Raw genomic sequence first — 16,327 nt, 5'->3', positions numbered from 1 at the left:
ATGGACATCTTGGCTCTTTCCACAGTTTGGCTATTGTGGACATTGCTGCTATAAACATCGGGGTGCACGTACCCCTTTGGATCCCTACATTTGTATCTTTGGGGTAAATACCCAGTAGTGCAATTGCTGGATCATATGGTAGCTCTATTTTCAACTTTTTGAGGAACCTCCATACCGTTTTCCAGAGTGGCTGCACCAGCTTGCATTGCCACCAACAGTGTAGGAGGGTTCCCCTTTCTCTGCATCCCCGCCAACATCTGTCATTTCCTGACTTGTTAATTTTAGCCATTCTGACTGGTGTGAGGTGATATCTCATTGAGGTTTTGATTTGGATTTCCCTGATGCCAAGCGATGTTGAGCACTTTTTCATGTGTCTGTTGGCCATTTGGATGTCTTCTTTGGAAAAATGTCTGTTCATGTCTTCTGCCCATTTCTTGATTGGATTCTTTGTTCTTTGGGTGTTGAATTTGAGAAGTTCTTTATAGATTTTGGATACTAGCCCCTTATCTGATATGTCATTTGCAAATACCTTCTCCCATTCTGTTGGTTGTCTTTTGGTTTTGTTGACTGTTTCCTTTGCTTTGCAAAAGCTTTTGATCTTGATGAAGTCCCAATAGTTCATTTTTGCCCTTGCTTTCCTTGCCTTTGGCGATGTGTCTAGGAAGAAGTTGCTGCGGCTGAGGTCAAAGAGGTTGCTGCCTGTGTTCTCCTTTAGGATTTTGATGGACTCCTGTCTCACATTTAGGTCTTTCAACCATTTGGAGTCTATTTTTGTGTGTGGTGTAAGGAAATGGTCCAGTTTCATTCTTCTGTATGTCGCTGTCCAATTTTCCCAACACCATTTGTTGAAGAGACTGTCTTTTTTCCATTGGACATTCTTTCCTGCTTTGTCGAAGATTAGTTGACCATAGAGTTGAGGGTCCGTTTCTGGGCTCTCTATTCTGTTCCATTGATCTATGTGTCTGTTTTTGTGCCAGTACCATACTGTCTTGATGATGACAGCTTTGTAGTAGAGCTGGAAGTCCGGGATTGTGATGCCGCCAGCTTTGCTTTTCTTTTTCAGCATTCCTGAGACTATTTTAATTTTTCAGATCACTATGAAGTAACAAAGAGTGAGAGAATGTGGAGAAAAAACAGGAGTGGCTTACCTCGAGCAGCCTCTGTCTTTTTTTTTTTTTTTTCTGCTAGAAGGGGAAAGTTTTCATGTCATAACCCTAAAATTCCAAGGGTATTCTTAGTGTGATTGCAGAGACCTGACAAAAAAATAACCAGGGAACCCATGTATCATTACAATTAGGGTTCTCTAAATCCATGTATCTTAACTGCTAAGAATTAGTTGAATATCAGGTGATTTTTTTTTTAATAGTGTGAATTTAGATGACAATGGGAATATTGAGTATAATCTTTTAAAAAGTCTATTAAGGTTCTTAGTTTTTTGCCCATTCTCTCTCTTTTTTTTTAAGATTTTATTTATTTATTTGACAGAGAGAGTGAGCAGGGGGGAGGGGCAGAGGCAGAGGGAGAAGCAGGCCCCCTGCTGAGTAGGGAGCCTGCTGTGGGGCTTGATCCCAGGACCCTGAGATCATGACCTGAGCCAAAGGCAGACACTTAACCAACTGAGCCACCCAGGCGCTCCAGTTTTGCCCATTCTCATCTTCAGTCTGTTGTAGGGTAGTGGGTGCGTCCTAAGAGACAGAACTGTTTTTGGTGAAACTATTAGGGTATGTGTTGTGTTTAAAAACCCTGTAGCAAATGAACTCTGAAATTACCTTCTAAAATGGTCCATTCAAAGTGGAGGAACAGGCCTTTCCAAAATTAGTCTGATTTTTAGCATATGTTTTAAGAAACTGTGCTCATGGTGTAAGTCCTTGAAGTGTTAGTAATACATCGCTTCAGCCCACAGCATAAAAAGCTGCACCGGGTGGTTTCTTATTGACACTGAATGTCAAGTTTGTTAAGAAATGAGTGTGTGTACACACGTTTTTCTACAGGTCAGGATTATTTTTTGGCCTGTTGGTTTTAAACAAAATGAAGTGATTGATCATAGAACATTTTAGTTCAGAAGGAATTTAAACCATTGTGCAGTCCTACTTCATCTTGTAAGGGAAACTGAAACATAGGTTGTTTACTCAGGGACACAGAAGAGTGACCCACCTGCATTGTCTTTCCTTGCATAGTTAGAAGAGATTTTCATCAGCCCACTGAATTCGTTCGGAATCTTACGGCCTCGCTGATACTAGTGGACTTGGAGCTCTCTCAAATTTTTGGGCACTTTGGAAGCAGAGTTTTCCGTTAGATGCTCTGACAGACTTGGCTAGGGTCATCTCTTGCACTTACTCCAGACTCTGCCGCGGACGTAGACAGCACTTCATCGTGACCCCAGGAAGGGCATGTGCGGTCGGGGAGCCGGAATTCTTGGGTCTTTTGAGGCTCGCATAAACGTAAAAGCACCAGTGAACGGGGGGCTGGAGGCGATGGGAAGCTGGGGTTTGAGGGAAAATCAGATACACTGCCAGTCTGCTTTTCTAATTAAGAAGAGAAAGCATCCAACTCTGGGTAATAAATAGACACATATACTCTGGCTCTCCTTTTATGAAGCAGAGAGACTCTGTAATTAATCTTCCTGCCTGGAGGGCTTTCTAAAGATTATTAGCAGGAATTGTCTTTAGAGTTGTTTTGTTTCGACCATGGATATATATGGGTCCTCTCTTAAACTGACTTTACCCCCTGGGAAAATGGAACTGGGTATAGGCCGAGCCGAGGGGCCCAGAGTTCTTGACCTCTGCTGTGTAATTTGAGCCCTGTGGACTGAGAACATGAGCTCCTTAACGTCCCTGTCCTCTGCGTCAGGATTTATATATACATGTGCTCTTCCTTTCTGCTGGGGGAAGTGTCCCTCCGCCTTTCTTTGTCTACTCTCCTTCCTTGTCGAGGCCCCTGAAAGCCTCCCAAGTATGCCTCCCTTCTCTTACAGTCTCTCCAGCGTTGTGTCCCTTGGACACGAGCCCACGGAGGTGCCTGTCGCTTCCTCGAGGGTCTCTGCGCCGCCCAGCCCATCTGCAGGCTTTTTCCCCCTTTCCCAGCAGCTGGCCCGTCCCTTCAGCCCGGCTGGCTGGTGTCCCACCTGCCTTCCCTCCTTCGCTCTCTGGATCCCGGTTTCCTTCCCAACGCCCCTGAACCTTTGCTCAAGGCTCACCAGTGCTGTCTCCGTTTAGCAGATGCGCACTGAGCACCTAGTACTTGCCAGCTCAGTTGTCTCCTTCATTTCCTCTCTTCCGTCTCCCCTTGGGCTGTGACACATCCCCTTGGGTTCACATTGCTGTGGTCCTCCCGTGGGCCTGCTTTCCTGCCTGATGCGTAGAACCCTCACTCCTGTGTGATCTGAGCAGGGCTTAGGTGCAGACTTCAGAGCACTTGATCATTGAGCCATAACCTCTCCTGGATATTTTGTCAGGCTGACTGTGCCTGGAGTAGCCCACTGCACCACACTATTAGCTTTACCTCCCCAAACACTCCTTCTGATTTTGCTCCTACCGCGCTCCCAGTTTGTCACATCCCGCTTACTAAAACTCTTCCTCAATCTTCTAGGCCCAGTTCAAGTACTTTTCATTTCACGGCGGCTCTCCTAGTTCTCTCAGCCCCTGTTGCTAGATTCCCGTCCCCACAGTAGCAGTGGTGGGATGATCGGTCTCCATGGCTGGGTTGCCACCATATTCTTGGTTAAGCCCAACACATTCTTGTTGACTGATTAAGTCGCCCTAGTGAAAATGCCATCTTGTACACAGCGGGCACGTGAACCTTTGTGTGGACAGTGGTTGGCCATCGGAACAGTGTGCATACTCAGGCCAGGTTTTCCCGAGCCACATGGGGCCCTGGCAGGTGCATTTTTTAAAAAGAGCCCACAGGTGATTCCTGAATACTGAATCGTGATAGTTCTCTTCTCTGTCCTTCCCCGGCATCCGCACTTACAGAGACACACTAGTAGATTTCATGAGTGCTTAAGCTAACCTAGAGTCCTTGCTTTGCAAGCACATCTTCTCCATGGGGACATGAGTTGCCTTGGTGTATTTAGAGAGATCCCTGTTGGTTGGAATTGGCATAAATTTAACTTTATTGTGCTTGTACACATGGATATGCAAGGGGTTTTTATTTCACAGAGTGTGACCTTATTCTCTTTTGATTTGTAATATAAATCTGTCTTGAAAGTACCTGGGTCAGATGTCAGCATGAAGCCTAAACTGAAAATCCAGAGGAAAGAGAAGGAGCTTTGTAACTGCCCACTGGGACACAATGTCTCCTGAGTGGTCTCTCTGAGGTGCAGGGGATAGGGATGGGGTTCCTGTTTGAGGACTCTTTCGTAGTCCCAAAGTCTGATAAAAGTATTCTTAAGAACAGTGCTAGTAACAAGGTAAACACTTCTGTCCTAGTTTGGCAGTTGTAATTTTTAAACCCGTGTACTATAAAGGAGTGCCCCCTCCCAAGCAATTTGATACTAAAAAGCTCCACTAAGTGGGGAAAATACAGTTTCTCTTTTCATCTTGTTTTTTTGTTTTATAACAAAATGATTGACTTCTGTGCAGATCATAAAACATTGACAGAGACTTACTTTTTAGGGTTAGGAGGAAATAATGGTCTTTCCCTTGTCCCATAAAGTAGACCTCACGGGCAGTATTCAGACCAACAACACTAACTTCCCAACTTTTTGACCCTGTCCCGTAGGATTGTTTTATTTTGTGACCCAGCACACGCCAAATATATTCATGAGCAATAAAACAAGTTTCACAGAACGGTTACCCTTTTCATGTTCTGCTCTGTTTTCTTTTTCTGTGCTGGCTGCTAATGGGTTTCCCCTCAGTTTCAAAACCCCCGGTTCATCCCTAGAGAGAGAGATACTCCCGAAAGCCTCCCTGGTAGTGAGAAGACTGGTCACAAGTGGCAGAAAATAGGAACCACAGCGTCTTTGACAGATGTTTGCTTTTACACTTTGATGGCAGCAGTACTACATAGGTAATGTTCTGTAAATATTAAAATAACACCTAAGGGGCATTTACCCTGATTCCCAGGTTCTAGATAGGCTCTCGTTCATTAGTTTAAAAGTAGCATCGGGGGCGCCTGGGTGGCTCAGTCGTTAAGCGTCTGCCTTCGGCTCAGGTCATGATCCCAGGGTCCTGGGATCGAGTCCCGCATCGGGCTCCCTGCTCTGCGGGGAGCCTGCTTCTCCCTCTCCCTCTGCCTACTTGTGTTCTCTCTCTATCTCTCTGTCAAATAAATAAATAAAATCTTTAAAAAAAATAAATAAATAAAAGTAGCATCGGCCCCCTCAATGCAAGTCAGTGTAACTGAAGCAGTTTTAGAGGTTCTTAAAGGAGACAAGCAAGTCTTCTGCACATCGTACTGACAAGATCAGTATTTTAAGTCTCCGTCTTGAAGTTAGAAGTACCTGAAGGTCTGTCTTGTAGCAACATTCTTTAGTTCCCTTACTTATGATCAGTTTTCTTTCCACAGAAATCTTTTTTGTAGAGGCTATATATACAAAAATATTATAAAAAAATGGAAGGTCCAAATTCTAAATATTCTGGCATATATATATATATTCTTCCAGACTGTTTTTGGTGTACACATATGTCTATACTAAAGAAGAACATTCAGCTTTGCGCAGTGGCAGTATCATAGCCAATGAGGTTTATCCGAGGCGCGGTTACTGCTAATTGAAAACATTTAAAAAACCAGTTGACATACCGTACATATGGTTTTGCAACCTGTAAAAAAACGTTGACGCCTTCTTTCTCGGTATACATATACATCTCTATCATTATTGTTAATAGCTGAGTAGAATTTCATTGTTAAAATTATAATTCACAGAGTATATTTTATATGCACGTGTTATAACCAGTTTCCCTATTGCTAGACATGTAGGTGGTTCTCACTTTTTCACTATTATAAACAAGGCCACACTAAACATTTGTGTACCTGTCTTTATAAAATTGGTATAAACCATGTTTTTACATGAAGTTTTTAAAATGGACTAGAAATCACAGGTATGTCTTCTCACGGTATTGTACAGAAATCTTTTCTAACCTGTTTATTTTAAAGAACTTTTACCTTTTGTCAGAATAGTGTCATCTTTGCTATTATAGTGTGAAATAAATAAAATTTGAGATGGAAACTTGACTTACTAGAAACTGATTCTAGTTCTTGCCTTAATTTTCAGACAGTACCTGTAACGAAAAACAGTAAAGAAAACAGACTAAGAGGAAACAAAGTGTTCTGCGCGGTGGGTTTCTTATCCAGCGTAGTAGCTGACTCGTTAACTACTCACGACCTCACTAGGTGCAGGAGCGCTGCACATCTGGGCTGTTCCCCTCTAGGTTAGGAGAAGCTTTCATGGGAAACAATTTTTGGTTTTGAATTGTATTTGATTTCTTAAGTCTTTAAGTACATTTTTTAAAAAAAGATTTTTATTTATTTGAGAGAGAGCACCAGCAGGGGGAGGGAGAGGCCAAGGGAGAGGGAGAAGCAGGCTCCCCGCCGAGCAGGGAGCCCCACGCGGGGCTTGATCCCAGGACCCTGGGATCATGACCTGAGCCAAAGGCAGACGCTTCACCGACTGAGCCACCCAGGCGCCCCGGTCTTTAAATTTAATTGCTGCTGCTGCTAACCCTGCCGTCTGACTCCATTCAGCCCATTATAATGCTTTTCATGTTTGTGTTTTTTTGTAGAAAGACAGGTTGTCTTTTACTATTTGTGGGCGTTGGGCTATGTAACCTGTTAAGTAGCTCCAGATGACCTATGGACCATGATGATCCTTCCTTTAAGTCTTATTAAGAATGGATTATCGGGGCACCTGGGTAGCTCAGTCATTAAGCGTCTGCCTTCGGCTCAGGTCATGATCCCAGGGACCTGGGATCGAGCCCCGCGTCAGGCTCCCTGCTCCGCGGGGAGCCTGCTTCTCCCTCTCCCACTCCCCCTGCTTGTGTTCCCTCTCTGTGTCTCTCTCTGTCAAATAAGTTAATAAAATCTTTAAAAAAAGAAAAAATGGATTAACTTTCATGGAAATTGCTTTCTTTGCTGTTTCAGATGTTTCTGTACATATTGTTAGGGGCAACTTTTACTCAAAAATGAATAAACTAGTATTTTAAAAAATCACTTTTAAAGTATCTATCGGAAACATTATTTATATGTTTATTTTTATAGTAAAATACATAATAACCACATTACAAGAATATTATAGTAAAAGGTAGAAAAAAAAAAGAAGCAACTTAATCCCTCCATTTTTATTTATTTATTTATTTAAAGATTTTATTTATTTATTTGACAGAGAGAGACACAGCGAGAGCAGGAACACAAGCAGCGGGAGTGGGAGAGGGAGAAGCAGTCCTCCCCTCGAGGAGGGAGCCCGATGTGGGACTCGATCCCAGGACCCTGGGATCATGACCTGAGCCAAAGGCCGACGCTTAACAACTGAGCCACCCAGGCGCCCTAATCCCTCCACTTTTAACATAACTACTATGGCCAGATTTTTTTCCAGTCTTTTTTCTTACGTGTAGATTTTACATAGTTGTATACAGACTTTGAAACAAATGTCTTTGTGTAAGGGAGCATGAATTAGATCAGAGGGCGAAGTTAAGAAAAGTATACACCAGATTGTTAATTACTAGAATTCTAACTTTCTCATGCATTGATTCTTTGCAGTACGGTACTGGGTTGAGTTGTGAATGGAGGAAGGGTACTGCTCATTTATTTGAAATGCAATACTTAAATTGTAAAATACCATAATTCTGAAATGGATTCTTACCATTGCCTTCCCTTTTGAGAACCCTAGTTCTTAGGGATCTCTGAGTAGCTTCTTCAAGGCAACTAAGACACCAAATCATATTTGTTACATTAAAAAAAAATTAGGCACACTTGTGCACACATAGATCAAACTGCAAAATTGCTAATGTAACTTGATAAGAAGTATGTTGTACTCTTGCAAGATACGTGTTCTGCACTCAGAGAATACGATTTTGTGTCCATGAGGTGAGAACTACGAAATTGCCACAGGTTTTTTAAAACTTGTGGCCAGAAGCCATTTTATGTGTTAATGACACTTACACCCTGTACCCGTGATTGATACTTTCCCTTGGAGGCTGAGAACTTCCTCCTGTGATTATTTGGAAATTACTGGAATGAACGATGAAAGCAGGTAGAGAAGATGTGTAAAGGAATTAGGATGTAGTTGAAGGGCGTAGCGGTCAGAAGGCCTGAACCTGGACCCTGCCGCTCCTTGGGGAGGCGCTGGGGATCAGAATCCCGCTCATCCTCCCGTGGCAGTCATGAGCATGGAATGAAATGTCTCAGGTGAACGTACTTTGTAAAGTTGCAAAGCCCACTCACTGGACGTTCTGATGCCGGTCTTCCTCAAGGCCAATGGGAAGAATGCTCTTACGTGGGGTCTTGTACATGAAACCACAGTGAAGTTCTTAAGAGAGCAAACTGCCTAATCGCGACCCTGTCTCTTTTCCCTTCCAGTCTTCGAGCAGCGACAGCGGCGGGAGCAGCGGCGGCAGCAGCATCAACAGCCCGGACCGGGCCAGCGGGCCGGAGAGCAGCTTGAACCACGTGGCGGCCGGCTCCGGCCCTAACACCCCTCAGCCTGTTCCCGAGCAGTCTGCACTGTGCCAGGGCCCTTACTTCCACATCAACCAGACCCTGAAGGAGGCCCACTTCCATAGCCTGCAGCACCGAGGACGGCCTCCGACATGATGTGCCGCCAGTTTCTTGCCTTCTGTGAAGGGACAGCGCTGTGCAGATTTGATATTTCAACTTACGATGTTTTAAAAAATTGCACAAAAATATGCCTGTTGGCTTTTCAGTCTATATTTGAAATAACAGGTTGACAGGCAGTTGTTTACTTGTGGTTTTGCTGCACTATTGCAATTTCAAAGGGGCTTTGAAGCAATTTTTTATAGGATTCTTTTGAGGGTGGGTATCAAATCCATGTCGAGGTAATGGTATGAGGAAATCTCATCTGCGTGTTGAATCCATAGTTTGTCCAGTTCAGACTGATTTCCAAATCTGTCAATTAGAAATTCTACTTTATGTAAAAAGGCCTTTTAAAAATGCGGGATCTTCAATTTTTTAAATTCAATAAACTAGTAAAGAGTATCTAGTTTCCATGAAAAAACCTAAGTTGTTTTCCAAAATATAGAAAGCTTGATTCAGTCTTGCACTGAAATTAATTGCCATACTACCTCTTAGTATGTAGATGTCCTGTTGAAAGTACTCTCTCCTCTAACAGGAGAACAATCAGATCCAAGTTAGACTGTGTCAGTGAAGCAGCCTTGCTAATTGTCTTCTCTCTGTTATATATTTGTATTTCCAGAGAGAATGTCTTTAACACTTGTATACCCAGCTCACTTCCGCTACCGTTACTCCTCCAAAGCCTCCATCTCAGACTTAGTAGGAAACACGGCACAGTTCTGACAGTAGAGAAGTACGTAATGACCTTTGTCTCACTCATAGACTTGTTCTATCAGCAGCTTCCGTGATCTCGCCGGGAATCCGCCTTGGGGTTCAAGAATTAAGGCGCTGAGGAATGCTGACCGAGTATAAGCTATCTGAACTGCTGTCTAAAGTCACAAGTATTGTGAAACCGTTGGACAAGGATTCACTGTATGCTTAAAGGAACCCCTAACAGTAACTGGGGGCCCACATTCCACCGCTGAAACTGGAAAGACTGGTGGCTTAGAAACAAACAAGCAGAGGCACCATTAGCAGAAATGATGTAGTATTTATTTAGAGAGAGACGGATATGTTCCCGTGTTATTTAGTCATACTAGAGAGCCAACCTAGCTTGAATAACGAAGGCGTGGACGCGTCTTCTTCCTCACTGACCAGCTGTCGGAACAAGGAGCCAGGCTGCGTTGGGTCACCTGCTCGGGAGAGTGCCGGGGGGACAACCTGCCATGCATGTAGAGGAAAGTGCCTTAGAGTCTACCCAGACCCTCCTGCCTGCTCACACCCGCCACGGCACGCGGAGTCCGCACGGCACACACAAGCAGATCTCAGAAGCACGGATAGCTCTAGTCAGGGGACTCTGCCCTTTGTCAACACTGGCAAAAGACATAGGGGACAAGATGAGATCTTCTTATGGGACAGAACTAACATTTGAAGATGAGGACTATCCTAGGAAAAGGGTAAACATAGGTACCTCCTTTCCGCGGTCTGAGCCTCTCCTACGGACAGAACTTACAGGTCAGTTACTTGAAGTAGAGATTCAGAGTCCCAGCCTGCGGAGGGGAGGGCCTGTGTGGGAGCCTGTGCTTTTCACTGCCGCCTCCCACGGTGTACAACCAGAGGTTTAAGAATTTTGGTCTTACTGGGTTTGATGGCAGGGAAGGTGGAAAGGACACGTTGCTAATAATATTTTGTCCACCAAGAAAGCAAACAGAACTAAATGCTGTAAGGAGACAAGCTGTTGGGGCTCAAGCACACACGTACACAACACAACTCAGAAATACTCAGGAGGACTCCTGCGGGCTTAATGGATGGCAGTCGACTGAAATAAAACGTGTATTAACAAGAAAATGTCAAACTTGAGGAAGCAAATTCCCTTTTATTTCCCACCCAACTGCAAGAAATGGAAGATGAAACCACCACCAGAACAAAAGTTTTTTTTCCAAACAAGTACAATCGTCGTGCTGGGTTAAGTGGTTAACTCTTCCACCCTACGAATAACAAGAAATAGTCTCCATCCTGTCCTGCTTGTTTTCTACAGCCTTGGCAGCCTGAGATAACGTTTCTATTATGAGGCTACTTGATAGTGTAAATGGGCATCTTTTAAAACTCCTCTCAGCTCAAGCTAGTGAAACCTTGTACTTCTATATTGCGCCGCCATTAAAAGCAGCATTAGTGCATTTTGTCATTTGGTTCTTTATCGGTTATTTAAAGGGGAGCTAATTGGGTGGTTTGGTGGCAGACGGGGACAGGATCCATCCGGGTGCACCCCCTGCTCTCTGCACTAACCTGGGCTTTTGTTTCGATGCTTCTGCTGGTTGATTTGGCCTTTCGGGTAGTTGTCATGCTCAGGGGAAGAAGTCCAAACCTCCAAGACCAGATGAAGAGTGTTAGTGGCATGAACAGGAAGCTCCGGGGCCCAGCAAAAGCACCTTAGAATCCTTACCTGATCTGACTCGACGCCAGGGGCAGTATGTTATGGGGTTCTTGGGAGTTGAATGTGCAGCTCCTGGGGGTGAAATGATTCTCTGTTCCAGTGACCAATCCAAATAGAACCTGGCAGACAGGAAACAGGGCACAGTGACAGGCTGGGTTTGTCCCTGTCAGGTTAAAAGAGAAAATCCGTTTACTTGTTTCTCACCATCCTTTGGGGGAATGTTCCTTGCAGCGTGTTTATGCTTCAGAATTACCTTTTTCATTGCCCACAGGTCAGAATGTCAGAGTCACGGCGCTCTTTTGTTTTATTCCTCTTTCTGAGGCCTTGATAAAACCTTAATCCCTTAATCATCCTTATCTACAACTAGAGGGGTGCGTTCACGGTTGCCTCGGAGTGAGATTTTATCTAATCCTCTTTCGGCCCTTACAACTAAACTGAGCTATTTGCATCCCACCTTCCTCCCAACTGCCTCCTAAAGTATTAAGTGCTGGAGCGGGTTTACCTTGTCATTTGAGCCTGTGGCCCTGCGTTCACCCTGAGCACATTTCTCACATGACTTACAGAAGTTCGTTGCACCAGGCGATTAAGGTTGCTGTTGAGGTGTGGTGTGAAAACATCCAGGTCAAATGGGTCAATGAGTGCTTCCAGATAGTCAGCCACTTTCTCAATTCTGAAAAAGAATTATGATTATTCTCCACATTTTTTAGGTCAAAAACCAACCTTACGGCATTTCAATGCTAAAGAAACCCCATATTTGGATTTATTCTTACTTGCTGGCTTGGTACCACTTGTCACTGCCCGTGGTGCTTACGTAATCCTCAAGAGTTTTAACCAGCTAAGATTTCTGAGCGAAGTCCTTTCCTTCCTCATGTTGTCAGGGACAGCGCCAGAGGCTCAAATTAAACCCAAGATAGGTGGACTCAGAAGAGAGTGGAATGAGAGTCCACCTACCACACTTGACCATGGCATTTATCCAACAGGTGGCCATTATTGATCTAGCTGGTAATGTGAGCACTTCCTGGTTAAAGCTAACAGCTAGTGCACAACGAGAGGCTATCTCTTGGTGGCTTTCTGGAAAGGCGCTGTGTGCCCTCGGCAGAGGCGGCACTGGGAGAGCCCGCTGGGGTGAGCATACCTGGAGTCCTGTTTGCTGCGGCCACTTTTCACCTCCTCACCCCGGGCTGTCAGAACAATGCTGAGATAACGCAGATCATAAAGCAGCTGCAGGGCCCGATTCTGGGTCATCGGGAAGGCACCTTCTTTCTGTAAACGAATGTCCCGTCCCCACCCATGAAGGGAGAGGATTTGTTAAACAGCTTACTGTTTGGTTGAGATACAGCTTGTTGCTTCAGAAGCAGCACCTTGTATACTCAACAAGGACTGTTTGATGTCACAACGAGTTATATTCAAAACTTGGTCTTAAACCAAACTAAAAACCTTCAAACAAAGGCCTCGGGTGCTGCAGACTGCCCTTTTAGAAGAAAAAAAGCTCCTCGCATGAAGGAGAGTCATTTTGAGGAAGCTCAGGAGACTTCCCTGAATTCTTTCCCAAATCAGGAGGTGGTCCTGTCTTAAATATGTCACTGATGAAATGGGAACACCCACCAAGGGCAAAACACTTCGGGGAAGGGGTGAGGGCGGTGGGGGGCTGGGAGACAGGAGCTCCCTCAGCCTCTGTGTGCCACATGCCGCCCTGGGCATGGTCACCCCCCACTCCTCCCAAGCAGTTCTCCAAGGGACCACACTTGACCCCGGAGAAACAGAGAGCTTCGTGATTTGCCCAAAGCCGTACCACGCACGTGGCAGTGCTGGGGTCGGACGCCAGGCCTTTTTCCCTTCCTGCCGAACTGCCCTTTAGTGCAGACCCGCTTGATCCTCGAGAGGGGGCATGATGAACTCGCAGAGCAGGACACCACTACCACTTAGCCGGCACTGAGGGCAGACACTTGGCATCCTTGCTGGGAACTGCCCAAACCCGAGAAAAAAACCTCAGGTTTTTATTTCTGTTTTTAGTGGGAAAAAATTCAAACACCTACCTTCACCTGTTTTCCTTCTGCAAGTTTCTCATAAGCAGCCACCACTTGGACCATACAGCTTCTCAGCATCTCCTGCAGCGTCACTTTTGGCAAAGCGTGGCCTCCAACCCGATTAATTTCCTGGCAGAGGCTAAACAGGAAGGACTGGACATACCAGGATGGCTAAGAGAACAAAGGATGTTGAGTCAGCGACTTGTGCCGACTGAGTGAGAAGTGGGTCCATATATCCTTACTAGGCTCATGCACCAGGACTTGGACCTCCCCAGGCAGCCCCTTCCAGCAGGCCAGTTAACAGATGAAAGTGACCATAGCTGTCACTGGTTTGGTGGCTGGGGGCTGACTTGGCAGGTGGCACTATGCGTTATGCTGTTTTCACTTTGGGGTGAGCAGCTCTCCAATGAGCAGAGCCCAGGCTGCACAGAAAACAATCATTAGCTGACTTCTCGAACAGTCTCCTACTTACTCGGCCCTATGTCTACCCCCATGGTAGAAAGTTATCAACACCAGTTTGGCTCTTCCTCGGAAGCTGTATGTTGGCTGATTTTCCTGTCTTTTTCCTCTCTGCAGAGTGGGCTGTTTGGCTCGGTCCAGCCCACAGGCACTCTCCTGGGGGCACCTGCTCACCTGTATGGGGAGTCGGATTGTGGACGTGACGCTGCTGCCAGACTCTGCTTCCTCTTGGATTTCTAGCTCATCCCAGCTGGTGGCTGTGGCCAGCACTGAGCCGGCGTCATCTAAAACTAACGACTGGGTGAATCCATGAGCCAAAACCTGGTAATAAAAAGCAAATATCCAATAGGCCACTTAGTTCCTTTAGAGAGTGTTTCAAACCACTTGAGTAATCTTGAGCCCAGCTCCTGCTACGTCGGTCACGTGCGGGGTGGCAAGTGGAAACATCACTTTTCTTGGGCTAATTACCCATGTCAGCCACGGGAATTTTGTTGTAACTACCTTACAAACGTCCAGGGCCATCTCTTAAGACACCAGGGGAGACTGCAGGGAATATGACATCCGGGTGGAAGAGCAGGAAATCTAGACCCTTGTCCAGGGAGGTCTTTCATTCTTATCAGATGGAAAGACAAAAACCCAGAGTTTGTGTCTATAAAATCTAGGCTAAACATTTGAATGGAAAAATTTTTACATTTGCGCTATCTCACTATCGCAGAGAAGTGAAAGTAACTGCATGAAACAAGAACTGTTATTCCCTTGCTATGAAAAGACCTCCCTGAGCATGTGATGTAATGAGCACTGGGTAGTCTATGACTGATAAATCACAGACCTGTACCTCTGAAACCAATAATACATTATATGTTAATTAATTGAATTAAAGAAAACAAATGCAAAAAAAATTAATAGACGTAGACCAGAAAGATATGCCTTGTTACAACTGACATTCTCACTAGTTTGATACTTACAAGTACATAATAGAGATAAAAAATAAAACAAGTTTTATTAAATTTTTCTTGGGAAAAAAAAAAAGACAGACAAGACAAGACCTCTCTGAGGTTGGCCAGCCTGGAACATGATGGAAAGGAGCCAGGATGGGGTTGTGCGGTGAGCACGGGCAGACTGTGTGCTTGTCACTCACCTTCACAACTGCTGAGCTCCAGACTCGGTAGCCCATCACGCTCTGCTGGAGGAGGAGTTCCTTAACTTCCTGCCATTTCGCCTGCATAGGAATTATTTCCCGCGTTTTCCCCTTTCCCTGTTTTTTCAGAGCCCTGGGATCCCTTGCTGGTCTCTCGGAGCTTCCCGACTTTCCCAAGATGCACTGCTTCAGGTGGGGACACAGTTCTCCCAGAGATTGGCAGAGTCTGGCCATGAAAAGGACTGAATGCAACTTGCCACCACTGAGGACGTCCTGCTGCCCCTGCACAACCTGTTCGATGCTCTGCAGCTCTGCCCGGACGTGGTCTGTGATGTGCCTGATGCACGCCACCGAGTGAGTCTGCAGCGTCTCCCGCACAGTCCCGGCATCCGCATACCTGTCAAAGGCACGGCTCTGGGCTGGCACAGGGGAGACGTCCTTGGGCAGGGACGCGTCAGCAGAGGGAAGGTAAGCCAGGAGGTCCTCCAGCTTCACCTTCAGTTTAGAATCTAGGGCAGAGCAGAAGTTCTGGACACAAGGGCTAACGGCCTGTGCTTTCATGGAGAGCCCACTGGCAGCAAAATGCCCCCGGTGCGCCACGCTGACCCAGGCGGCGTCGGGAGGCAGGTCCTGGGGGCTCTCGGACCAGAGGAAGAGAGACATGTTGTGCTCAAAGTGGAGGTGCTTATTTGAAGTGGAGTTGCTAGTGTTGCTCTCAAGCTCCTGCAGGGCTGAAATGAGCAGTTCCTTAGAGCTGGTGGAGATGGAGTCAAAGCCTTCTTTTGTCAGTGTCTGAAAGGAAGCAAGAGAAGAGTTCCAGTCAAGACTCCTGTCAGGAAATCTGAAAGCAACAACCCCAAGTGGCAGTCCATCCTGGCACTCTGCGTGTTCTCCAGGATGCTCAGGAGGATGGCATGGTGTTAGCAGAGAACAGTCGTCACTGATGGCCACAGACACGTTCCCGACCACGTGACAGAGGCCTGGTCTCTTTCTGCACCAGAGTCTGGATCTCTGCTCATGTCTAGGGCTCATTCTCCAGAAGAGCCATCCCTGAGTCAGTCAGGAGAGAAAGAGTACACTCAGCAGTGACAGAAGTCCCCCCAGACAGTCAAAAGACCATGCTAGGATTGGCCAGAAAATAACTGGACCATGTGATCTCCTCACCTGTAATCGGTCAAGGAACAGCTGCTGCATCAGATCCTCCCAGAATAAGAGAGGCTTCTCCAGAAGCCGCTGACATATCACATCCCAGCTGTGATTGGTGGATTCATTGGTAAGTAATTCCCACATGGCATCGCGGATCCCTGCGAGACCTTTCATGCTCTTCACGTACATAAGCAGGTTGGTGATCCCATTTTTAATGTCTTCATTACACCTGCAACAAAATCATTTCTCTTGGGCCTTATTAGATTCATGGTTTTCACACCTTTATTAAGAAAAACAGGGCACCTGGGTGGCTCAGATGGTTAAGCGTCTGCCTTCAGCTCAGGTCATGATCCCAGGGTCCTGGGATCGAGTCCCACATCAGGCTCCCTGCTCAGTGGGGAG

The 16,327-nt window shown here is 45.8% G+C and overlaps 2 protein-coding genes and 1 pseudogene across 2 annotated transcripts in view; 2 read left to right on the top strand and 1 right to left on the bottom strand.

The window, feature by feature from the left end:
• Nucleotides 1-10,898, top strand: part of FAM104A (family with sequence similarity 104 member A) — a 19,699-nt gene extending 8,801 nt beyond the window's left edge. The window contains 1 exon segment of the mRNA XM_032429346.1: nt 8,512-10,898. Coding sequence (XP_032285237.1) covers nt 8,512-8,745 — 234 coding nt within the window. The 3' untranslated portion in view covers nt 8,746-10,898.
• Nucleotides 5,648-5,780, top strand: LOC116648169 (annotated as a pseudogene).
• Nucleotides 9,753-16,327, bottom strand: part of COG1 (component of oligomeric golgi complex 1) — a 14,448-nt gene continuing 7,873 nt past the window's right edge. Inside the window, exons 6-14 of the mRNA XM_032429347.1 lie at nt 15,944-16,154; nt 14,780-15,571; nt 13,816-13,962; nt 13,192-13,353; nt 12,291-12,418; nt 11,717-11,825; nt 11,165-11,274; nt 11,008-11,086; nt 9,753-9,942 (exon numbers count right to left, since the gene is read on the bottom strand). Coding sequence (XP_032285238.1) covers nt 9,805-9,942; nt 11,008-11,086; nt 11,165-11,274; nt 11,717-11,825; nt 12,291-12,418; nt 13,192-13,353; nt 13,816-13,962; nt 14,780-15,571; nt 15,944-16,154 — 1,876 coding nt within the window. The 3' untranslated portion in view covers nt 9,753-9,804. The remainder of the gene's footprint in view (nt 9,943-11,007; nt 11,087-11,164; nt 11,275-11,716; nt 11,826-12,290; nt 12,419-13,191; nt 13,354-13,815; nt 13,963-14,779; nt 15,572-15,943; nt 16,155-16,327) is intronic.

The sequence above is a fragment of the Phoca vitulina genome, unplaced genomic scaffold, assembly GCF_004348235.1.
Source record: "Phoca vitulina isolate PV1807 unplaced genomic scaffold, GSC_HSeal_1.0 scaffold41, whole genome shotgun sequence".
NCBI classification, from domain to species: domain Eukaryota; kingdom Metazoa; phylum Chordata; class Mammalia; order Carnivora; family Phocidae; genus Phoca; species Phoca vitulina.
Note: the sequence above shows the minus strand (reverse complement) of the source record. Positions and strands in the feature narration are given on the sequence as shown.